The sequence below is a fragment of the Pelophylax lessonae genome, assembly GCF_965119305.1.
Source record: "Pelophylax lessonae genome assembly, chromosome: 1".
NCBI lineage: Eukaryota > Metazoa > Chordata > Amphibia > Anura > Ranidae > Pelophylax > Pelophylax lessonae.
The window spans coordinates 314,280,031-314,306,701 of NC_138768.1; the positions used below are offsets into that span (position 1 = coordinate 314,280,031).

The 26,671-nt window shown below is 44.1% G+C and overlaps 1 protein-coding gene across 1 annotated transcript; it reads right to left on the minus strand.

Moving 5' to 3' along the window:
- Window positions 1-24,847: 24,847 nt before the first annotated feature.
- Window positions 24,848-25,831, minus strand: LOC309545147 (olfactory receptor 5V1-like; the record flags this gene model as incomplete). The annotated part of the gene is made up of 1 exon (XM_082244284.1): window positions 24,848-25,831. One exon carries the CDS (start codon window positions 25,829-25,831, stop codon window positions 24,848-24,850), a length of 984 nt encoding a protein of 327 aa, XP_082100410.1.
- Window positions 25,832-26,671: the final 840 nt, after the last annotated feature.

The following is a 26,671-nucleotide window of genomic DNA, read 5'->3' on the forward strand; positions in this document are numbered from 1 at the left end:
GTAGGGCTGTCAATATATACCCGGGTCGGCGCCATACTCTTAAAGGTCACGGGTGCCACCATTTTTTTGTGATCCTCAACTATTAAACCTATACCGTTTTTTTTTTTTTTAAATCAAACGGTTCTTTATTGAGCAAAAAAAAAGTGTAAATAACAGTAACAGGGTAATACAGTAATCCACAAGTAATAAGCCAGGCTATGACCAGAACAACAGGGCATGAATATCAGAAGGACATATTAGCAAGTACATATTCTTGAAATTATCTTGGACAAGTAACAGTGAAGTGGGACGACTATATGACCGTGTGCAGCGGGAAGACCAAGAACACTGTGAACAACCTAAGGTCCAAGGGATTATGTAGGGGGGAGGGACGGGGCACCAGGGCCAGCACATGTCTCCGGGGGTTGAATCCACCTGTCCCATATCTTAGTAAATTTCGTGGGACAGCCACGATGCGTATACAGAAGTTTCTTGTATGGAATAGTGGCATTAACTTCTCTCAGCCAGTCATGAAAAGTAGGAGGTCTATCTCGCATCCAACTTCTCGCAATCAGCTTTCGGGCAGAGAACAGGGTTTCATGTAGAAAAATAGTGGTAAACTTATTCATGCTGGTGTCAGGGAAAATTCCCAATAGACACGGTTTGGGGAACAGTGAGAGGGGAGAGCCCATGGTGTCATGAAGGAATTTGACTATCTGTGCCCAGTATCCCTGAACCTCCGGGCAGCTCCATATCAAATGGTAAAAAGTTCCCCACTCCCGTTTACACATAGGGCAGGTATCCGAGGTGTCCCGTCTGTATTTGGCCGTCAGAATGGGGGTAAGGTACGCACGGTGAAGAATATATATCTGTGTGAGGCGGTCGGACAATTTAGGGGAAGCCAATTTGCAAGTATCAAGGGCGTCGCTCCACTCGTCATCCTCCAGGTCTCCCACATCCTCCTCCCACCTAGCCTTAGGGACATAAGCCAGAACTGTGGACGCCGGCTCGTGCAACATAGTATATAAAATTGAAATGAGGTGACTAGGATCCGAGCAGCTAACCACCTCCAGCACAGGAACTGGAGGAAGTTCGGGCAGAGGCTGAGGGAATTGCGCTTGGAAAGCGTGTCTCAGTTGGAGGTACCGATAATGCATATGAGGGGGAAGATGGAACCTGTTGGAGAGAGACTCAAAGCTCCTAATAGTACCATTCGTGAGGAGATGAGATAAGAAAATGACACCGTGTCGGACCCATACATGCACATCCGGCACAGTCTGGAACTCAGGGAGGGAGGCATTACACCACAAAGGGTATATTCGTGCAGGTCCGGGAGGGCCAGCTTGCTCGAGACCACATCCCACAGCCTCCGATAGTGATATAACATTGAAGTCCTGCTGTCCCTGTTATCCGCTCCCCGTATACCCGAGACAATGACAGACAGTGGATCTGTGAGTGCATGGGTCCGAGACGGCGCAAGGAGCACTAGAAATCTATCCCTATCAGAGGAATTAAAATGGAAAAAATGAGACAACTGCGCCGCAATATAATATAAATTAAAATCTGGGAGAGCCATTCCCCCAAGAGTGGTAGCGTTCTTCAGCTTCCGCCAGGACAGCTTGTGCCTGGAAGATCCCCAGACAAACGGTTTAAGAAGAGATTCCAGTTGAAGAAAGTATCGGAGTGGAAGATACATCGGGGAATGCCACAGGACGTAGAGCAGCTTTGGAAGCACCACCATTTTTATGAGATTGATGCGTCCCATAACCCCCAATGGCAATCGATCCCAAGTTTGAGTCCGCGTTTTGACCATGGTAAGGAGAGGTAGCAAGTTGTCCGAGACATAATCAGACGCTCTCTTCGTGACGTGAACTCCCAAATATTTGATGCGGTCCACCCTACACAAGGGGAACTCCAGGCTATGGGGGACCGACGAGATGTCGTCGATGGGCAGGATTTGGGACTTATCCCAGTTGATCTTTAAGCCCGAGAATTGGCCATATCGGCCAATCAGGGACAGCGCTGAATGGAGAGAGGCCTCTGGGTCCGCAAGAAACAGCAGTGTGTCGTCCGCGTACATGCTAATTCTTTCCTCCAGGGGTCCTATGCGTAGGCCACCTATATCCGGGTGGGTCCTGATAGCAATGGCCAGCGGTTCCGCAACTAGAGCGTATAACAATGGGGATAACGGGCAACCCTGTCGCGTCCCTCTACTAAGGGGGAAGGGATCAGACGTCCAGCCGTTGGCCAACACTCTGGCCACCGGGGCCTGGTACAGTACCTGCACCCAGCGGACAAAATGCGGGCCAAAGCCAAACCCCTCTAGGCATCTCCAAAGAAACCTCCACTCGACAGAATGGAAAGCTTTGGCGGTGTCAAGGGACACCACCACTCTAGCTCCCACATTATCGTGCTTGGCCTGTAAATTCATAAATAGTCTTCGCAAATTAAAGGAAGTATTCCTGCCGGGCATAAAGCCCGACTGGTCATTGTGGATCAGAGAAAGGATAACCTTGTTAACCCGGATGGATAAGAGTTTGGCCAAAATTTTCACGTCCACCTGGAGAAGGGATATGGGTCTATAGGACTCTGGACGCTGCAGATCCTTACCAGGTTTAGGTATTAGAACCACCAGAGCCTCTCTCATGGATGGCGGCAGAGTAGAGGTCTCAAATATATCAGTAAATAGCGCCAGCAAGCGGGGAGCCAAGTCTTCAGCGTATGCTGCATAGAATTCTATTGGGAGGCCGTCTAGGCCGGGCGACTTGGCTCTCGAGAATTGCGAAATGGCCTCCACGATCTCCTCCACCGTAAGCGGGGCCTCCAAAGACTCTACCTGCTCGGCCGACAATTGGGGGAGCTCTATAGAGGCCAAAAAGGCATCCATTAGAGAATCATCCGCCGGGGCCACAGAAGTGTAAAGATCCTGAAAAAACACCCTAAACAAATCTGCCACCTGCATGGGGTCAGCGGTCAGGGAACCCTGCGGCGAGCGCAATTTAATCACCACCGGGGGTCTATCCTCGCAATGCACCAGATAAGCCAAGAGCTTACCCGCACGCTCCCCGTGCTCAAACAGTTTCTGCTTCTGGAAAAACAACTTCCTACGTGCCCTTTCGTATTCCATCTGTGCTACCACTCTAGTTACCAGCTTAAGCTGCGCGGCTCCCTCCGGCGTCGGGGCCGTCTGGAAGGCCTGCTCCGACGCAGCCAGATTGCGCAGGGCGCCATTATAACTCTCCAAAGATGCAGCCTTGATCTTATTGATTGTCTGCGTTAAATGGGACCTGACATGTAGCTTAAACGTCTCCCAGACCACTGACGGGGAGGCAGAATGTTCATTCTCCGCAAAAAACTGTCTCCAGACCGACGACACATCCGCCTCTTCAGGTAGAAGCCCAAGCCAATGTGGGTTGAGCCTCCACGCCGGGGGGGGACGGTCACGGCCAAAACTAATCTTCACCCAGTAGGGACAGTGATCCGACACACCACGAGCCGCAAATCCTGCGTCCAACAGGCGTGGGAGAAGGGAAGGGGAGACCAGGATAAAATCAATGCGAGACATGGATTGACGAGCAGAGGAGTAACAGGAGTAGGCCAGTTTGTCAGGGTATTTAGCTCTCCAGGTGTCAAATAAATTAAATTCCGTCAACAGTCTAGCAAATCTAGTCGAGGTGGGCAAGGGAGAGGACGGGGGCACCGTATGGAGTCTGTCCAAACTGGGATTCAGGGTATTATTAAAATCCCCTAACCAGAGCACAGGTATGTGGGGATTTGACATCATAAAATCCAGGCCCTCCATAAGGATAGTGGATGAAAATGGGGGGGGCACATAATACGCCATCAGCAGAAAGGGTTCCCCGTATAGCATCACAGAAAGAAATACAAATCTACCCTGAGGATCCACTAGGGACCCCCGGAGCTCAAAATGAACAGTCTTGGCCACGAGAATAGCCACACCCCGTGAATGGGAAGTGTACATGGAATGGAACGTCCAGCCGAGCCACGGGCGACTGAGGGCCATCTGAAGTCTGCCCTCCAGGTGGGTCTCCACCAACACCACTACGTCAGCACGCTGGCTTTTAAGGAAGGCAAACACTGCCGAGCGTTTAATCCTGTCGCCCAGGCCCCGGACGTTCCATGTCAGAAATTTAAGTTGGGCCATAAAATGGCAGTAGCAGCCAGCTGTTCAGGAGCCCCGGGAGCCCCGCTGGACTCGCAATAATAAAAGTCACAATGCGTCTCAAGGGAGTGGCCTCGGTCAGGCACAGAGATAGTCGTTCCATTAGTACTGTGAATAGCCGTAGAAAACTGAACATGGTAAGCAATATACATTCCCCCAGATACTGATCAGTTATGAACAATAAAGAAAACAGTTCCCCCCACCCCGCCCTGCACCAACCCAAACACGTGCGGGCATTCAAATCCCATACCCAACCACAACAGAATCCGGACCTGTAAGACTTGGGAAAATAAGGACCACAAAAAAAAACCCCCGCACAAAAATGAGGGGAAAAATAGGTCCAGTGTCTGGCCCAGGGAAACAACAGCCTGAGCATATGCCCCCACCGTCCACACAGACAGTGGAGGAGTGGTTGGTGCGCGGCTCTGCCTAACACAGAGCCCTTGGGCGAAACTTCGCTGGGTAGCAAATGCACAATTGTAGGAAAGCTAGAAAATTAGATAAGGAGTACCAGAGAAAAAAAAAAGAAAAAAAAACAAGGGGAGAGGAAGAAAAAAAGATGAGGAGAAAAGAAAACCAGAAGCAGTGAAAAGGAGTAAAAAAAAACCAACAAACACTAAGGGGAAGGGGAAAGGGGAAAGAACAAGGGCAGAAAAAAGGGGAGAGGAGAGAGGTTGGTAAGAGAGAAAAAGAAGCGAAGAGGACTAGGGCCCGCCGGCCAAAGAACCCCACGGGCAACAGCAAGCAATGACACATATGGATCCATAGAAGGAGATAGAGGAGAAGGTAGACACAAATTATATGCACCGAGGCTGAGAAAAGAGGGGAGAAAGAGACACAGAGCAGCAGATTCAAACAATGCAGGAACATCAAGGCACATTGGAGAACCGCATGGTCCTCCTCCAGACCAGGGGATGGATCGTGGACTGGGCAGGATGAAAGTAAGAGAGTTTAAGGCAGCACAGGAACAGTCATAGTCACCTTCCAACCAGGGGAACAGGATGCACACCCCTAAAAGGGAAGAGCTGCCAAGCGAGTGAAATTGCCAACAATCCGGTCACCAACGGGAAATAGGAAAAGAGGCAGAGGGGGCAATTCAGTTCCGAGTGTCCAGGCGTTCCAGCCACGCTATGGCAGCCTCAGGGTCGTCAAAAAAATGAACTCTGTCACCCCCCTCCACTCGTAGACGAGCCGGGAACAACATAGCATACTTTATGTTCTTGACACGTAGTCTACGTTTGGCCTCAAGGAAGGTCTTGCGTCTCTTCTGCACTTCGGCCGAGAAGTCGGGAAATATCGCAATCCGACCATTTCCGAAAGGGATATTACCCTTTTCCCTGTTAAGTCGCAGTATGGTGTCTCTGTCTCTATAGTTCAACATCTTGGCAATAAAGGTGCGGGGGTGCGCCCCCTGCGGAGGGGGCTTCCCCGATAAACGGTGGGCCCTTTCCACGGTAAATGTGGGGGAGAAGGCCTCACGCCCATATGTATCGGTCAGGAGCCTTTCCAGGAAATCCGCCGGGTCTCTGCCCCCTCCGGGAGACCTATCAGCCTGATATTACACCGTCTCAGTCTATTCTCCATGTCGTCTTGTTTGAGTAATAGCTGGCTCACAAAAATATGTTGCAGAATACATATTGGCCTAAATTGATGAAAAAATTTGATTTTTTACATTTTTTTATTGGATATGTTTTATAGCAGAAAGTAAAAAATTGTGTTTTGTTTTTTTTTTTTTCAAAATTGTCTCTCTTTTTTTGTTTATAGCGCAAAAAAAAAAAAAAAAAACACAGAGGTGATCAAATACCATAAAAATAAAGCTCCATTTGGGGGAAAAAAGGGACATATTTTTTATTTGGGTACAGCTTTGCACGACAGCTCAATTGTCAGTTAAAGTAATGCAGTGCGGTATCGCAAAAAATGGCCTGCTTATTAAGGGGGTGAAACCTTCCGGTTCAGAAGTGGTTAAACAATTCACGCCCAGCCTATGTAGCTTTACTGCTACAGGGCAGCTGCTCTGTGCAGAATCACGTATCTATACATGATTCTGCATTTCCAGATAGGGGGCCCCGCACGCACCTGCCTGGCTGTGCTGTGATTCGCCACAGCACATGCCGATCACTGGGTCCTCCACAGTGATTGACCACCGGGACCCAGTGATGGGCTCTGAGTCTCACAGAACACAGTTCTGTGAGTGTAAACAGCAAAGAGCTGTGTTAGGTGACAAGGGATCTAGTTGATTTTTCTTTCCCTGCTAAGCAGAGAATGAAAACAACTAGATCCCCAGTAAAAGCAGCACACAGTACACACAAAAAACACTTGTTAGACACATATTTAACCCCTTGATCACCCTAGATGTTAACTCCTTCCTGCCCAGTGTCATTAGTACAGAGACAGTGCATATTTTTGGCACTGATTACTGTAATTCTGGCACTGGTGATGTCAGTGGGAGTTGGTTCCCCGCAGCATCAGTTAGTGTCAGATTGACCACCGCAGTATCGCAGTCCCATTATAAATTGCTGATCGTCGCCATTACTAGTATAAAAAATAAAATTTAAAAAATCCAGTTTATATCCCATAGTTTGTAGATGTTACAACTTTCACACAAACCAATCAATATAAACTTGTTGAGATTTTTTTTAAAACCAAAGATATGTAGCAGAATACATTTTCTGCTGGTCCTGAAGAAGCTCACGACCACTTCAAGTGGGCGAAATGCATTGACTACATGATCCACAAAACAGAGTCTTGCGTTCGCAGACCAATGGCTGGACATTTGTGTCAAATATTTAATGCGGCTATGAGAAGTGACCTAGATCCATCTCAATGAGCTGAGATTACAAGTAAAGCAGAAGCTGGCAAATCCTCTACATCAAGAATGATAAGTATGCTGATGATGTCATTTTACTGAGCAGTTGTATTGCAGTGTGCAGTGACGGGGTGAAGATGAGCAATCAGCCTGACTGTAATTACTGACATTGCATTAGGCTGTATGCCAAACAAGGTGTGAATATTCATTTTACTGAAAGTGAGCTCTCGCCCAAGGTATTTCTGCACACTAATCCCGATATCTATCGGTGCTGGATTGACTTTCCCAGGGCATTAGAGATCTCATGGTGTCTCAAGGTGTATGGACACCATATGATACGAGGAAACTTTCTAAACAATCCTGCAAAGAATACATGCCAGTGTGCCTGCTTTGTTGAGCTGGCAGATACTCCCTTCCCCTATTAAGAACATTGAGGATTTATCTCCCATCCAAAATGATCTACTATCCAGCTCTGCATCTGTGAGCGATACCCGTCTGTCTGCACTCTGCTCTGACCACATATAAGCCTGCCCTCTTTTTTTTCAATGAATATCTTTGCATGACTGTGAATGTTACACTACAGCTGGACAAGCCTGGACATGATATGCAGCGTGATCAGCTGTTCAAATATTGGGGTGGTCCAGCTAGGCAAACACTAGTAGCGATTGGCAAAACTATTACCTTGTCTCATTGCAGAGGTGTTTTCTCCTAGTAATCAAAAAGTGTTAACTGTGGATCATAAGCTGTATGGCTCTGGAGAGAAGCCAACTGCTTGGGACATTTGATTATGTTGCGATTGTTGTCTGCTTTTTTCCATCCGGAAAAGTCCAGACTTTTTTTTTAAGTAAGTAGTGGTAACATATTTTTTATATAGCTGTTGATGTCTCTAAAAAAGTTACATTTTTATTTTTTTTTAAACTATGGAGATTGCCTGGAGTACCTTCTTGTTGCTGGATCCTTTCCAAGGAACTCTTTTTTCATGTATCAGTATGTTTGGTACGGCAATCTGCACCAATAGGGAGCTAAGTGGACATTAAACATTGGAAGGCTGGTGACAATCCTTCCTTTATTGCTAATTTTCTAGATTTTGGCCAAAGTGTATTAAAAATTAGATTTTTTTTGTAATTGTCAGTCTTTTTCTTTTATATATATATATATATATATATATATATATATATATATATATATATATATATATATAAACAAAAAGAAAAGAAAAAATACAGACGTGATCAAATAACACCAAAAGAAAGCTCTATGTGTGTGAAAAAAATATATAATTTTACTTTAGGTACAGCTTGCATGACAGTGCAATTGTCAGTAAAAGTAGCGCAGTGTCGCATATCAAACAATGGCCTAGTCATGAAGGGGGGTAAATCTTTTCGATGGCAAATAGGTAATTCCAAAGATTTTCCAAACAGGTGCAGTCCCCTAAAAGGCTTCACCTCCACTGCTCTGCCCTCCCCTCCCCTTTCAGTGGTTAGATTGCATAGCCAGCATAAAAATAACAATAAAAACAGACTCCCATAGCGTAGTATCCTAAAGGGATTGTAAAGGCAGAAGATTTTTTATCCTAATACATTCTATCATCCAGGACTCTCTCTCCTGATTGGCTGAGACACAACAGCGGCGCCATTGGCTCCCACTGCTGTGAATCAAAGTCAGTTAGCCAATCAGGAGATAGAGGGGGTGGGGCTGAACCACAGCTTCGTGTCTGAATGGACACAGAGCTATGGCTAGGCTCCGGTGCCCCCATAGCAAGCTGCTTGCTGTGGGGGTACTCGACAGGAGAGGGGGGGCCAAGAGAGCCAGCGAAGATGGACTCGAGAAGAGGAGGATCTGGGCTGCTCTGTGCAAAACCACTGCACAGAGCAGGTAAGTATAACATGTTTGTTATTTTTAAAGAAAAAAAAATGGGACTTTAGTATCACTTTATACATCAAAATTTATTTGACACAAATAGCTGATGGTTGGAGGCTTCTCTGTATATCTTTACATCTCTATGCTTAATTTTAGGCATATGCTTAAACAGCTTTTGTAAGTACTTTGATTGCAGACTCTGAATCTCTACTCACAGTAAATACAGGATAAAAACCTTTAAGCCAAACTCAACCAATAAAAGCTCCAAAAAAAATCGTAGGAGTCCAAGGCCTTGTACTGATTCCACAAAAAGCAATAGTCAGCCAACAATGTTTCATGGGCCAAAAAAAAGCCCCCTTCATCAGGGTTTAAACATGTGGTGAAATGTTTAAAGAACCTAAAACAACACTCCGTAACAAACAAATCTGTGACAGGAGATGTGCGTGAATATAGCCAGTGTGTCCTGAATCTACAGTAAAGTTTTATGCCCTTACTGTCTGCTTACCTCTCTGGTCTGTGTATCAGTTTTAGGGACCGTGCTCTCACACCTGTGTGTTTAAGTAATCTTATCTCTGCATTGCTCCACCCCAGCCTCTAACAGGAAACACTATATTACCTACACAATGCAAGCCAGCCTTGTCCGAGCAATAATTGTGTGAAGACTTCCTTGTGTGTTTCTTGCCGTGTGCTTTATATCTGATCTCTGTGTACCAACTTTGGCTTATTCATCTGACCATCCCTCTCTGCTTGTTGCCCCGACCATCGGCTTGTCCTTCTGACCATCCCTGGCTGCTTATTGCCACGACCTTTGGCTTGTTCTCCTGACTATCCCTTGTGGCCCTGTGCTGCTGCTTTTTCTCCATCCACCAGAGCCAGCCGTGAGTGTGAGCTGGGAGACCCTAGGGGCCGTGACCTGGAATCAGTTGCAGCCAAGTCAATCCTCACCATCAGAGGCTCTGGTGAAAACCTGCTGACTCCGCACTGGGGAATCTTATGCTCTAGTTCCCTGTCCAGGACAATGGCTGCAACCCTGTGTAGCTGATTCTCTGAATCATCAACCCTCAACAGTCAGCCGTTGGGTTCACAACCTCCGTGGTGTGCTCCCTTTCACTTGCTTCCGCAGGTGACTCTGACAGTTTGCTCGAAACATGGACCCGACTGATGTGCCTCTACCCGCCGATAATCAGCTGCAGGGCATAGTCTGCAGACTTGAGACCCAGGAATCTAATCAGACCCAGGTGATGTGATTCCTTCAGGATTTGGCCTCCCACTTTGAACAGCTTTAAACCTCCTTGGGACCCCCCGGTTCAACAACCTCAATCACAACCTGCTGCCGTTTAATTTCCAGTCACAGTCGCAGCTGCAATTTCTTTGCATTTACCAGCTCTGCCCCATTACTCAGGGGACTCCAAGGCCTGCAGGGGATTCCTTAGCCAGTACACCATTCATTTTGAACTTCAGCCCCAAAACTTCCCGTCTAATCAGGCAAAGATAGCCTATATTATTTCCCTCCTGTCCAGTGAGGCTTTAGCCTGCGCTGCCCCTCTGTGGGAGAAGAATGATCCAGTGGTTTCTAGCCTGTCTGACTTTTTGAAACTCTTTCGTAATATCATTGAGGAATCAGGTCGTGCCTGTTCAGTGGCCAGCGCCCTTTTACATCTCCGCTAAGAGTCTGCTTCAGTGGGATAGTAATCTCTTCATTTTTGTATACTAACTGCTGAGCTGGAATAATGATGCCTTAGTTGCATTTTTTTTTACATGGCCTCTCTGACAGAGTGAAGGATGAATTAACTATAAGTACCATCCCCGCTGATTTGGACAATGTCATCTCCTTGTGTAATCAGATTGATATTTGCTTTCAGGAGAGGACCCTAGAAAAAAAAGACGCCAGCACGCCTTTGCCCTTAGTCAGCCTGAGCTCTCCTCTCTTCGACCCGTGGAGCACCCTCTGCCAGCTGAGGAACCCATGCAGCTGGGCCAGATCAGGCTATCTTCAGAGGAACGTGTAGGCACAGAACTCTGGGCCTGTGTCTCTATTGTGGGGGCAAAGGTCATTTTCGTGACACCTTCTCACTTCGTCGTGAAATGTTTGGGTCTAATACATCTGGAAGGTGAAGTATTAGACCCAGAAATATCACCTTTACCTTCCTGCCTCCTTCTTTCTGTGTTCCATGTTGGCGCTTCCTCTTTTTCGGTCTCGGCATATCTGGATTCCTGAGCCGCTGGCAATTTTTTGGACTGGGGAACTGCATCTTCCATAAAGCTTTCCGTTTCACCCCTGACCACTCCACTGGTGGTCTAAGCGCTTTATGGCACTGTTCTTCCAGGGGGCCCTATCCGCTTCCAGACCCTCCCTGTTCAGATGTCGGTAGGGGTACTCCCCCAGGAGTGGATATCCTTCCTTATCCTACCTAAAGCCTCAACCCCTATCATGTTGAGCCTTCATTGGTTATAGCTCCATTCTCCACACGTTGATTGGACTTCTGGGCAGATCCTGGCTTTGGGTCCCTCTTGTTTTTCGTCCTGCCTACTCAAGGTTGCCCCAAAGGAGAGACTTCCTGTTGCCACCACATCAGTATCTTCTGCTTTTCCTGCTGCATATAGTCATTTCCAGGATGTGTTCTGAAAAAATCAAAAAAGGTGCTTCCTCCTCACAGGTCATTTGACTTTGCTGTTGACCTTGTTCCCAGAGCAACTCTGCCCAGGGGTTGTACCTACCCCTTGTCCATCCCAGAGACCCAGGCCATGTCGGAGTATGTTGCTGAAAATCTCAAAAAAGGATTCATCTGGAAATCCTCTTCGCCTGCAGGGGCAGGGTTCTTTTTTGTCGCCAAGAAAGATGGTACTTTAAGACCCTGCATTGACTATCGAGGCTTAAAAGTGGTGACAATCAAAAATCAATACCCCTTACGCTTAATATATGAACTGTTCGACAGATTGAAAGGTGTCTCCATTTTTACTAAGTTGGATCTCAGGGGTACATACAATCTGATCCGGATACGGGAAGACAATGAATGGAAAACGGCATTTAACACTAGAGATAGACATTATGAATACTTGGTTATGCCCTTTGGTCTGTGTAATGCCCTCGCTGTGTTCCAAACTTTGTCAACAAAATCTTCAGGGATCTGCAATATCAATTTGTTGACATTCTCATCTTTTCTGAAAACCTGGTTGTTCACATAAACACAAACCATACTCCAGCCCGGATTGTACTCCAGCGCCTTAGAGAGAATAATCTTTATGCCAAGTTAGAAAAGTGTTCTTTTGGATGTTCTTAAGGTCCTGTTTTTAGGCTGTTTTGTCTCTCGTTTGGGTCTTCGTATGGATCCTGGAAAGGTCTCAGCCATTACCAACTGGCTAACTCCCTGCCGGCCTCAAGGAGACACAATGCTTTCTTGGGTTCCCAAATTATTACAGGCAGTTTGTTAGGAATTACTCTTCCATTGCTGCACCAATTATAGCCTTGAGCAAGAAGGGTGCAAATGCCAAGGAGTGACCTTCAGAAGCTGTCTCTGCATTTCATGATTTAAAACAGGCCTTTGCTTCTGGACCTCTCTTGAGGAGACTTAATCATGGGGAACCATTCTTTATTGAAGTCGATGCTTCTTCAACTGGGGTGGGAGCTGTGCTTCCTCAATCCTTTGAGGCGAAACGTCAACTATGTGCATTTTTTCTCCAAAAATTTTTCTCAGGCAGAGAAAAATTACACTCTGGTGATCGGGAACTTCTTGCAATTAAATTGGCATTAGAGAAGTGGGCGAGTGTGACCGCAAGCACCGCCCGACGTACGTTTCGTTGTAGTAAAACGTCTTCAAGGGGCGCGGTCTCATGATCTGCACAGCTCTAAATAGCAGTAGAGAAGAGCGGATATGGGAGGTGACCCGAAAGTCACCCCTTGCGTTCCACAGTTCGGAAATAAACCGGACATGTAGCTGGCAATACATACAAAGGGAATAACCTTGATAAACACCAGGTAACGAATTTTAAATGTACAAGCGGCCATATACATTCAAATAGGCACACTACTTAGAATCGGGACTTAGCATCCCTAATATAAGTGGAGCCGTCCACTAATAGAGACAACGGCGCCATCTAGTGGGCATATAGCAGAACATGCTAGGGAACATTACAATTAAAATGCAAACATATATAAGGCAATATACAATACAAAATACAATTAAAAAATAATAAAAAAGTGCATTATAAAAACCACAGCTTAAAAGACCATAGGGATAAATAGAAGTAAAAAATGGGTTAAGAATTTTTGATGAGGGCATTAAGGTCCCATTCTATATTTAACCCCCTCGGGGTATGGCACCTCATCTTAAAAATCCAATTGGTTTCAAGTTTCGAAACCCCACGTGTCATATTGCTGCCTCTCCAATTACCAACGTATCTGTCTATCCCCAAAAATAAAGTCCCAGTAGGGTCTCTATTATGGAACTTGTCATAATGACATGACACGTTGTGTTTGGGGCAGCCCTTGACTATGCTGGCCACATGCTCATTGAGCCTCACTTGAAGCTCCCGGATAGTGCGGCCAACATAGTCAAGGCCACACGGGCACCTGATTAGGTAAACCACGTGCGTAGTAGAGCACAAAATAAAAGGTTTGATCCTAAATTCTTCTCCCGTAGAGCCAGAAACAAAGCTCTCAACACATCTCCTTCTTTCTCTGTTAAGTTTGCATATCGCGCACTTTCTGCATTTGTAGAAACCCCCCTTCTGTTGGAAGAAGGACACCTTCTTTAGGGAGTTCCTAATATTCGGGGCCACCTGAAGCCTTAGGGGTGGGACTCCCCTATATATAACTTGTGGTTGTTGTGGCAACAATGGACCCAATATATTGTCATTCCGCAAAATGTGCCAATGCCGACGCAACATTTTTTTTACAGAAAAATGTTGCGTTGAAAAAGAGGAGAAAAAAGCAAAATCAAAAGTTTGTCTATTATTTTCTCTAACTCTAGGCTGTAATAAGTCATCCCTGACCCTCATGTCAGCCTGAGCTATGGCTTCATTCAAAGCTGCCTCCCCATAGCCTTTTTCTAAAAATTTGTTTTTTAGCACCGCTGCCTCGCCCATAAACTCCTCACGGCGCGAGAAGTTGCGCTTCAAACGTAAAAACTGACTGACAGGAACAGACTCCAACCACGCCCTATGATGGCAACTTGTGGTATCTATGAATCCGTTCCTGTCAGTCGGCTTAAAAAATGTTGAAGTGAGAATCTGTCCTTCCTCCACGCGAATGCGCAAGTCCAAGAAGTGAATCTCAGTATTGCTAGACTCAAACTGAAGGCTAATACCCCTCTCGTTGGTATTGAGGTCTGCCATGAAGCCCGACAGTGAATCTGGGCTACCATTCCATAGGAAGAGGATGTCATCGATGTACCTACGCCAGAGCACAAGCTCTGGCCTAGGCACACCTAAGACAACATCCTCCTCCCACTTGCCCATAAAGAGGTTGGCCATACTGGGGGCAAACTTGGCCCCCATGGCCACCCCTCTATTTTGCAGGTAGAATTGACTATCGTACCAAAAATAGTTCCGAGTCATGGCAAAAACGAGGAGTGTAAGGATAAATTCCCTTTGAAGGCTCAACAGGTTACCCCTTTCCAAAAAGAAGGAGACAGCTTCTTTCCCATGCTGATGAGAAATAATGGTATACAGCGACGAAACTTCAGCTGTAACCATTATGTAGCCCTCTCTCCAAGTGATACTTTGAAGATCATTGATCATCTGCATCGAGTCCCGCAAATATGATGGCAACTTCGTGACCACTGGCTGCAGAAAGTGATCAATGTATCGACCCACCCGGGAGGTGATAGAATAGATCCCAATAACAATGGGCCGCCCGGGTGGGCGAACAGGATCCTTGTGCACTTTCGGCAGAACGTAAATCACAGGGATCCTGGGAGCCGAGGGTACTAAAAATTCCCTTTCCTTCTTGGTCAGTAACTTTCTGTCTAGGCCTGTTTGAACTAAATCTTCCAGCTCTTTCTTGTATCGCTTAGTGGGATCCCCCCTCAAAGGGATATAGGTTTCCCTATTGGACAACAGCCTATGCATTTCTGCATCATAAGCAGTGGAGTCCATTATGACAATCCCACCGCACTTATCGGCTGGTCTAACCATGATGTCCGTCCGTTCCTTAAGCGATTTAAGTCCTCGATTGAATGCCGAGTCCATTCCACATTTTTTGATCTGAAGATCTTCTATATCTTTAGTAACAAGATCCCTAAACACCGACAAGGTCGGTGGCAGAGATCCTGGAGGATTAAACGTGGAAGCGTGACTGAGATTCGTATTCTTAATCCCCATATTATACTCCTCTCTAGATGTTGTGGGATTAGTGGCAAAGTGCCTTTTAATATTGACCTTCCTAATGAATTTTTGAAGATCAATAAAGGTCCCAAATTTATCAAAAGATTTAGGGGGGCATATTTGAGGCCCTTATTGAGGACATGCCTCTCATCATTGGTGATGATTGCTGAACTCAGATTAAACAGTCCTCCATCTTTCAGAGCCGCCTCCTTTTTGTAACGGAGTCTCTTCCCTCCTCTTGTCCCCATTTTTTTGAATTTTTCTTCTTTTTGTTTTCGGGGTGGCTCCGGGAAAAAAACGTTGATCAGGCTTCCATTGTTGGTCCTGATTATATCCTTCTCCACCACCATAAGACTGGTAAAGTGATGGGGTGCCGATCCCCGAAAACTACCATTAGGAACATTTGACCAAACCTCTTGATTGTTTTGAGGTCGATTATTCACAGATGGATGGTTCGTCATGTACCTAGGAGGTTCCATTGTTAAATTAGCCAATGGAGCGAAGTTGTTTGAGGTGCGCACCATACCCTCTTGCATTCGTGGGTAGGTGCCCTTTCCTCTCCCCCTTCCCCACCCCTGTTGTTGCCATTGGGCTGGTTGGGGGAGAGGGGTAAAAGGAGGTCTAACAGCCTGCTCCGCTCTAAACCCATCTTGGGAGGGAAGACTGGCCGATACCTCCATCTGTTCAGGTTCTACATTACCCGCTGTGGTAGTTTTGACAGCTTCCCACTTAAAAACTTTATGGGTATTGTAATCTCCCAAATCTCTGGCATATTTTTTACGTTTCTTGTTTTTCTGTTCTGAATCCTCCTTCTCCAGATGTTTCTTTAGGAGGTCAGACTTTTTCTTATACTCCTCTTTATCCTTAAAGGTTTCCAATTTCCCTTTAATGATATTAATATCCTCATCTAGTTTAACCACTCTGCAACCGCTCACAGTAATACTACTGCGGCAGAGTGGTTCGTTATCGTCCAGTCACGTAGTATTAACGTGACTGGACACTCCCCCTTCTGGGCGGCGCTTGCGCGCCGCCGGAGGCACGCTCCCGCTGTTTTCGTTCACAGCGGGAGTCGGGCCAGGGGAGGAGCAGCGGCGATCGCCGCTGCTCTTACCCGATCGTCGGGGATCGAGTCTGGAGATCCGCCCGCTGTGTGTAAACACAGCGGGCGGATCTCCATAGTGACAGGGAGTGACAGATCGGACTGTTCAGCATAGCTGGACATCCGATCTGTCCATGAATCACTCAGTCACCTCCCCCCCTACACGTCAGTAAGCACCAGGCATACATTAACCCCTCCCTCTCCAATAAAATTAACCCCTTCCCTGCCAGTGTCATTTTTACAGTAACAGTGCATATATATAGCACTGATTACTGCAGTAATGTCACTGGTACCCCCAAAAGTGTCAAAAATGTCAGTCAGGGGTCCGGTCTGTCCGCCGCAATGTCGCAGTCCCGCAAAAAAAATCGCAGATCGCCGCCATTACGCGTTAAAAAAAAAACACCAAAAATGACAGAAATCTTTCCCTTTGTTAGTAAACGCAATAACTTTTGCGCAAACCAATCAAAATACGCTTATTGCGATTTTTTTTACCAAACATATGTAGCATAAAACAAATTGGCCAAAAATTTTTAAAAAAATTGGTTTTTACATCTTTTTTGGGGGGAATTTCATATAAAAAAATGTTAAAAATATTGTTATTTTTTCAAAATAAACGCTCTTTTTTTGTTTATAGCGCAAAAAGTAAAAATCGCACAGGTGATCAAATACCACCAAAAGAAAGCTCTGTTTGTGGGAAAAAAAGGACGTAAATTTCGTTTGGGTACGGCGTCGCACGACCGCGCAATTGTCAGTTGAAGTCGCACAGCGCCGAATCGCAAAAAGTGGCCTGGACGGAAGACAGCAAAATCCTCCGGTTGTAAAGTGGTTAACAAGTTTTTGTCTCTTCTTGGTGAGCATGAAGCTCAACAAGCTGAGACCAGCCTTGTTAAAAAATAGGTACCATTCATCAAGGTCTATCACGTCTGTCTGTGGAAAGACTTCCCACCTCAGACTTCTGGGAACCATGCCATAGGCCAAATATTTCTCAAAAAAAGGCCACATCCCAATTGGCATGAAGTTCAGCCGTCATCAGGTTTTTTAACCTCACGAACAGCCCTCCCAGATCTTCTGAGGCAGTATCAGACGAGGAAAAAGTACCCGTAACATCTATGATATGAGAGGTGCGAAACTCAAAAATATCCATATGTTATAGGTTAAAAATAATAAAATATTTGAATAAAAGCAGGAGCACTAGTGAGATTCAAGACAACAATAATAAAGTAAATTGCTGCGCTAACTGAAATTCAAAATTTCCAGTGACAGAGCTTCAAGAATAAATATTAAAATTTAAAGGGAAAAGCTGCCACACAGAATCTGGAATATATAACAGATCTAAAACAATATAAAAAAGCAATGTGGCGCTAATCATCAACAAGCGAAGCTATAAAGTCCATAAACAGTCCCAATTTGATCCAATGAGTAGTGTAGCAAATCCGTGATACCACCATTAATCACCCAATTCACACTGTCCCTTACCACATTACGATGATCCCCATAACAGAGATCTCAAATGCCAAATCAGACTCAATAAGACTCGGTAAGTATCCAGGATAGTACTCCTCCTTTGCCGGAAGTCTCAGGGTCAGTGGTCACAGGTATGTATGAAATAAAACATAGGGCAGCATCATAGCGCAGACTGTTTATTAAACTCAAATCCAAACAAGGGGTTAAAAACACTTACAAAAGTCGTATGGAATCAGGCATGTAAACCATATCGATTGTCCCCTGCATGTCCTGCCAATATGCAGCAAACCACCGGAATGATGGCCGCCACGTCTCCTCACTGTGGGCGAGCGTGACCGCAAGCACCGGCCGACGTACGTTTCGTTGTAGTAAAACGTCTTCAAGGGGCGCGGTCTCACGATCTACACAGCTCTAAATAGCAGTAGAGAAGAGCGGATATGGGAGGTGACCCGAAAGTCACCCCTTGCGTTCCACAGTCCGGAAATAAACCGGACATGTAGCTGGCAATACATAAAAAGGGAATAACCCCGATAAACACCAGGTAATGAATTTTAAATGTACAAGCGGCCATATACATTCAAATAGGCACACTACTAAGAATCGGGACTTAGCATCCCTAATATAAGTGGAGCCGTCCACTAATAGAGACAACGGCGCCATCTAGTGGGCATATAGCAGAACATGCTAGGGAACATTACAATTAAAATGCAAACATATATAAGGCAATATACAATACAAAATACAATTAAAAAATAATAAAAAAGTGCATTATAAAAACCACAGCTTAAAAGACCATAGGGATAAATAGAAGTAAAAAATGGGTTAAGAATTTTTGATGAAGGCATTAAGGTCCCATTCTATATTTAACCCCCTCGGGGTATGGCACCTCATCTTAAAAATCCAATTGGTTTCAAGTTTCGAAACCCCACGTGTCATATTGCTGCCTCTCCAATTACCAACGTATCTGTCTATCCCCAAAAATAAAGTCCCAGTAGGGTCTCTATTATGGAACTTGTCATAATGACGTGACACGTTGTGTTTGGGGCAGCCCTTGACTATGCTGGCCACATGCTCCTTGAGCCTCACTTGAAGCTCCCGGATAGTGCGGCCAACATAGTCAAGGCCACACGGGCACCGGATAAGGTAAACCACGTGCGTAGTAGAGCACGAAATAAAAGGTTTGATCCTAAATTCTTCTCCCGTAGAGCCAGAAACAACTTGTGGTTGTTGTGGCAACAATGGACCCAATATATTTTCATTCCGCAAAAATGTGCCAATGCCGACGCAACATTTTTTTTACAGAAAAATATTGCGTTGAAAAAGAGGAGAGAAAAGCAAAATCAAAAGTTTGTCTATTATTTTCTCTAACTCTAGGCTGTAATAAGTCATCCCTGACCCTCATGTCAGCCCAAGCTATGGCTTCATTCAAAGCCGCCTCCCCATAGCCTTTTTTCTAAAAATTTGTTTTTTAGCACTGCTGCCTCGCCCAAAAACTCCTCACAGCGCGAGCAGTTGCGCTTCAAACGTAAAAACTGACTGACAGGAACGGACTCCAACCACGCCCTATGATTGCAACTTGTGGTATCTATGAATCCGTTCCTGTCAGTCGGCTTAAAAAATGTTGAAGTGAGAATCTGTCCTTCCTCCAAGAAGTGACTCTCAGTATTGCTGGACTCAAACTGAAGGCTAATACCCCTCTCGTTGGTATTGAGGTCTGCCATGAATCTGGGCTACCATTTCATAGGAAGAGGATGTCATCGATGTACCTACGCCAGAGCACAAGCTCTGGCCTAGGCACACCTAAGACAACATCCTCCTCCCACTTGCCCATAAAGAGGTTGGCCATACTGGGGGCAAACTTGGCCCCCATGGCCACCCCTCTATTTTGCAGGTAGAATTGACTATCGTACCAAAAATAGTTCCGAGTCATGGCAAAATCGAGGAGTGTAAGGATAAATTCCCTTTGAAGGCTCAACAGGTTACCCCTTTCCAAAAAGAAGGAGACAGCTTCTTTCCCATGCTGATGAGAAATAATGGTATACAGCGACGAAACGTCAGCTGTAACCATTATGTAGCCCTCTCTCCAAGTGATACTTTGAAGATCATTGATCATCTGCATCGAGTCCAGAAAATATGATGGCAACTTCGTGACCACTGGCTGCAGAAAGTGATCAATGTATCGACCCACCCGGGAGGTGATAGAATCGATCCCACTAACAATGGGCAGCCCGGGTGGGCGAACAGGATCCTTGTGCACTTTCGGCAGAAAGTAAATCACAGGGATCCTGGGAGCGAAGGGTACTAAAAATTCCCTTTCCTTCTTGGTCAGTAACTTTCTGTCTAGGCTTTGAATGAAGCCATAGCTCGGGCTGACATGAGGGTCAGGGATGACTTATTACAGCCTAGAGTTAGAGAAAATAATAGACAAACTTTTGATTTTGCTTTTTTCTCCTCTTTTTCAACGCAACATTTTTCTGTAAAAAAAATGTTGCGTCGGCATTGGCACATTTTGCGGAATGACAATATATTGGGTCTATTGTTGCCACAACAACCACAAGTTATATATAGGGGAGTCCCACCCCTAAGGCTTCAGGTGGCCCCCGAATATTAGAAACCCCCCAAGGAAGGTGTCCTTCTTCCAACAGAAGGGGGGTTTCTACAAATGCAGAAAGTGCGCGATATGCAAACTTAACAGAGAAAGAAGGAGATGTGTTGAGTGCTTTATTTCTGGCTCTACGGGAGAAGAATTTAGGATCAAACCTTTTATTTCGTGCTCTATTACGCACGTGGTTTACCTTATCCAGTGCCCGTGTGGCCTTGACTATGTTGGCCGCACTATCCGGGAGCTTCAAGTGAGGCTCAATGAGCATGTGGCCAGCATAGTCAAGGGCTGCCCCAAACACAACGTGTCACGTCGTTATGACAAGTTCCATAATAGAGACCCTACTGGGACTTTATTTTTGGGGATAGACAGATACGTTGGTAATTGGAGAGGCAGCAATATGACACGTGGGGTTTCGAAACTTGAAACCAATTGGATTTTTAAGATGAGGTGCCATACCCCAAAGGGGGTTAAATATAGAATGGGACCTTAATGCCTTCATCAAAAATTCTTAACCCATTTTTTACTTCTATTTATCCCTATGGTCTTTTAAGCTGTGGTTTTTATAATGCACTTTTTTATTATTTTTTAATTGTATTTTGTATTGTATATTGCCTTATATATGTTTGCATTTTAATTGTAATGTTCCCTAGCATGTTCTGCTTTATGCCCACTAGATGGCGCCGTTGTCTCTATTAGTGGACGGCTCCACTTATATTAGGGATGCTAAGTCCCGATTCTTAGTAGTGTGCCTATTTGAATGTATATGGCCGCTTGTACATTTAAAATTCGTTACCTGGTGTTTATCGGGTGTTATTCCCTTTGTATGTATTGCCAGCTACATGTCCGGTTTATTTCCGGACTGTGGAACGCAAGGGGTGACTTTCGGGTCACCTCCCATATCCGCTCTTCTCTACTGCTATTTAGAGCTGTGTAGATCGTGAGACCGCGCCCCTTGAAGACGTTTTACTACAACGAAACGTACGTCGGGCGGTGCTTGCGGTCACGCTCGCCCACAGTGAGGAGACGTGGCGGCCATCATTCCGATGGTTTGCTGCATATTGGCGGAACATGCAGGGGACAATCGATATGGTTTACATGCCTGATTCCATACGACTTTTGTAAGTGTTTTTGACCCCTTGTTTGGATTTGAGTTAAATAAACAGTCTGCGCTATGATTCTGCCCTATGTTTTATTTCATACATACCTGTGACCACTGACCCTGAGACTTCCGGCAAAGGAGGAGTACCATCCTGGATACTTACCGAGTCTTATTGAGTCTGATTTGGCATTTGAGATCTCTGTTATGGGGATCATCGTAATGTGGTAAGGGACAGTGTGAATTGGGTGATTGGTGGTGGTATCATGGATTTGCTACACTACTCATTGGATCAAATTGGGACTGTTTATGGACTTTATAGCTTCGCTTGTTGATGATTAGCGCCACATTGCTTTTTTATATTGTTTTAGATCTGTTATATATTCCAGATTCTGTGTGGCAGCTTTTCCCTTTAAATTTTAATATTTATTCTTGAAGCTCTGTCATTGGAAATTTTGAATTCCAGTTAGCGCAGCAATTTACTTTATTATTAGAGGAGTGGCTCCATCTCTTGGAGGGTTCCTCTCACTTCATAACAATTTTCACTGATCATAAAAATCTGCAGTACTTATAGTATTCCAAACGTCTGAATCCCAGACAGGCCAGGTGGAGTCTTTTCTTTTCCCGTTTTAATTTCACGATTACGTACAAACCTGGTTCCTGCAACAGTTGGGCTGATGCACTCTCTACGTCATTTGACACTCTGGATAAGGAGCCCACCTCTGAACCTGAGCCGATCATTCCTACCTCATGCATTTTTGTCAATTCTACCACTCTGGAGTCAAAAATTCCTCCTGACAAGACCTTCGCCCCACTGAGCCAAGAGCTAAGATCCTTCATTGGGAACATGATTCCAAGGTGGCAGGTCATGCTGGATTCCTGCGATCCTTCTTTCTCATCAGTGGCCACTACTGGTAGCCTACTTCCTTTTCGGATGTCAAAGACTACGTTAAGGCTTCTCATGTCTGTGCCCAGTCTAAATCCTCCATGCAAGCTCTTGTTGGTCTTCTCATGCCCTTGACCATTCTGAAGGAGCCCTGGTCTCACATTGCCATGGGCTTTATCACCGATCTTATACCATCTGTGAATAATACGGTCATTTGGGTGGTAATTGTTTGGTTCTCCAACATGACTCCTTTTGTTCCTCTTCCACGTCTCCCTTCTGTTCCTGCTCTGGTTCCCATTTTTGTTAGAGAAATCTTCCGCCTCCATTCCCATATTATTTCTGACAGGGGTGTTCAATTCACCTCTCTTTATTGGAGATCCTATTCCAAATCCCTCAATATTATCTTGGATTTTTCCTCTTCTTACTGCCCTCAATTCAATGGACAGACTAAGAGGGTTAATCAGGAGTTAGAGGTCTTTCTCTGCACTTTAGTCTCTGCTCATCAAGATTATTGGTCCTCTCTACTCCCGTGGGCAGAATTCTCTCACAATAATCATGTTAACATCAGTTCTCGGAAAACACCTTTTCTTACAGTTTATGGAAGACACCCCCAGCTCCCTCTTCCTATGACCTTTTCTCTGGACATTCCAGCTTTGGCTACGCTTTGGCTACAGTTCAAGAATCATTCTAATCTATTTGGGGTGACGTTCATGATTCCAGGCCAATTTGGATAACTTCTTAGGATGGATATACACATACTGGTAGCACAGAAGAGTTAGAAGACTTTTGCACAAATAGCTCAACATCCTGTTTTTGAGCCTCTGCAGAATGGACAGGCCAAAAGGCTGAATCAGATGGAACACAGGGAGACATAAATATTCATAACTCAGGTTATGGTATCTTCTATTGCCAGGGACATTACTCAAAAGCAGGCAGAAGTAAATAAAAAATACTGAGGATAGGGGGAACAAGAGGGAAAACAAAACTATCAATCCCCACTTAGGCTGACGACAAACTTGAAGCACTAAATTTGTGCTAGGGACACTACTGCATAAGGCCGGATCCCTACACTAGCTGTATTTTTACTCACCAACAAGACTGAAATAATTTGTGATTGACTTAAATCTTTGTGATTGACTCATATAGAATGTGACACAAAATTAATAATATAATGTGTATGCAAGTAAAACTTTTAAAAATTTGGAAAAAGTAATGGAGCTATTCAAATAGGAAAATACACAGTAATAAATAAAGTGTATGCGTTATGCATTAGTGAATAATTATTTTAGTGACTGCATTGTTTTCAGTCAGTCATAGACCTGCATTGACTTGGACTGAATGACACCATAAGGACCCTGTCCCCTGTCAATATCCTTCAGGATATAATGATCAGTCATAATCTTTCCTCTATAAATTGACCTTTGAGAACAGGGGGTGCCAAAATGTATTCTAAAAGATTTGGGGCAGATGGATTTCCTTGCCATACACAGTCCCATTAATATAATAAAATATATAAATAAATATAATAAAAAAGTTTAATGACACTATGGATTAATCAATATGTATAGGATATGCAATCTACTGTAAACTGACATCTATTTTGTATATGACCCCATTCTGTATGTGTTGTATGAATATAATAACATTACTTTGACATTGTTTGTAAAACACCTTTTGGTGCTTCTGTTTGAATTTTTATTTTCCTATATGTACTATGTGTAACAAATCTAAAAATCAATAAACAGCATTGTTGAAGCTGATCACATTTATATACAGCGTATATACATTATAATAGTTACAAAGCTATAGATTATCTAGGTTATAGATTCATCTAATAGACTAATCTTCTGCAGCTGGTGCCATTTTGGTTCCAAGACTATAAGACTTTCTGTAAAAAAGCTTTTCTGTAGTATTATTAATAAAAGGTAATATACATCCTCAATTAATAGGTCATTTGTAGGTTTTATACTAATTGCCACTGGCATTAATACTAGCTCACTGTTGCAAGGGAGTTTGTAATGATTTACAAATTGACTGGGAAGGCCCTGATTTGGACCATGAAGCTACCAAGACATTACAACCATGTCAAGAAATCTGGTGAGGTCACTTAAGTGAAAAAAAAAAGAAGAAAAGAGAAGTGTTTCCAAATAAATCTTTACAGTAAAAGGATTTTTTTTAAATTGCAATACATTTGTATTATAGAGGTTTAAAGAACATTCATTGTTTTAGAAGATTATGAAGGTACACAATTAACAACCAGTTAACAAAATGTCAATGGTAAACAATATAGGGACACGTCCATGCACTTGGAAATAAAAACAATCAAAAAAAATGTCAAACAAATCTTTGTTGAGTATAGTTCATATTATCCTTATCCAGCTGAAATTAATGCTGTCTTTGGTGTGGAGGGCACATTAGCTTACTACTATAGGACTTCCCAGGCTGCACATGGAGCCGAGTGTCAACATTTATTCATTCAAGTGAAATGAACTGATTTTGAAGAAATCATTTTATTCAAAGAAAAGATTCATTGAATGATAACAGATCAGCCAAACTCTTTAAAGAAAGCTACAACATAATCTTTCCATAAATATGTAGAATTTAACCTTTGATTTATTTTCTTTTTAAGAGCAATTTTGACCTCCTCATTCCTTAGGGTGTATATAATTGGGTTGAGTGCAGGAGTGACCACAGCATAGAGAAGTGATACTAGCTGGTCTTGTTTTAAAGAATAGCTTGAGGTTGGTCTCATGTACATGAAACTGATGCTTCCAAAGAAGATGATGACAACCATTAAATGAGAAGCACAAGTGGAAAATGCTCTTCTTCTGCCAATGTTACTTTGTATTTTTAAAATGGTTAAAATGATTTGGATATAGGACACCAGGGTGAGTAAAAAGGAGCTGAGCCCTAAAAATCCCCCTGCTGTGAGGACTAGAATTTTGTTAAGAAAAGTGTCTGAGCATGCCAGCTCGAGCATTGGTGGAATATCACAGAAGAAATGAGAGATCCTGTGTGAATTACAGTACGGCAACTGAGCTGTGAAAATAGTGTGTATAACTGATGTTGTAAAGCCCAGAAGCCAAAGACCTACAGCCAGCTGGAGGCATTTGTGTTTGTTCATTATTATGGTGTAGTGCATAGGGTCACATATAGCCACATATCTATCAAAGCCCATGATTGAAAGCAGCAAACATTCTGTGCTGCAGCAGGAGACATAGAAATAAAGCTGGGTCATACACCCTCTGTAGGAGATCTCTGAATTGCCCCCTGCCAGACCCAACAACAACTTGGGCACAGTTACTGAAGAATAACAGATGTCCAGAAATGATAGGTTTCCCAAGAAGAAGTACATGGGTGTGTGTAGTTTATGTTCCGACCATATTGTAACTATGATGGTGAAATTTCCACCCAGTGATATCAGGTAGAAAAGAAGGAATATCACAAACAAAAATGTCTGAATTCTTTCATCACTGGATAGACCAGCCAAAATAAAATCTGCATCTGATGTCCTGTTCCACCAACTCATTGTAGGGTCCACTGGTGTGATGAACAAGAAATTACTGTTATTAAAGTGATACTAAACACACACTGCTTGATTTTCATTGCCCCTTCTATTTCTGTATATGGATGATGGCACTGTAATTATTTCAATTATAAAAAAAAATAACATCACATGACCAGATCTTTCCCAGCCTGTCTGCAGGGAAACATAAGCAGGAGGAGCTTCTAGTCTTCTTCTGCTGATGGTCACATGTCCAAATAGAAATAAACAGCCTTTGGAATACAGGGTAAAAATACATCATTAAAATCAATAAACTGTTGTATATTGTCATACAAATTTATATTTGAAATCAAATATTTTTTATTTATTGGCAATAACATGGTGTGGGTGGATTTCTGCCAGTCACAGGCTGTGTCACGCCTCTCCAGCCTGTGTGAATGAGAGGCAGGTGAAGCTACTATTAATCTACATGTAATATTCCGCCCCCATTGTGTTTAGCTGGTTAGTGGGCATGGAGGAGGAGGGAGGGGGCTGTTATATTGTCATACATCCACTTTGTATACACCCACTTGTGTGACTCTATAGTCACATGGGCTGCTTAGATGTAATAGGAAGGAAATACTCAGCATAGAAACTCACTGAAAACTGAGCATATGCAGAGTTGCCCCCACAGTTGCAAAATCCCTAGCTGAACTGGGAACATGAACAGAAGGTGGAGATAGAGAACAGCAGGATCAACCAGTTTTTTTGCAGAACACAGAAAACAAATACCATAGTGAGTGAGTGAGTGAGTATGAAGTATGAACAACATGTATACACCATTTATTGATAGATTTTTATGATGTGCGTTTAGTGACATTAACC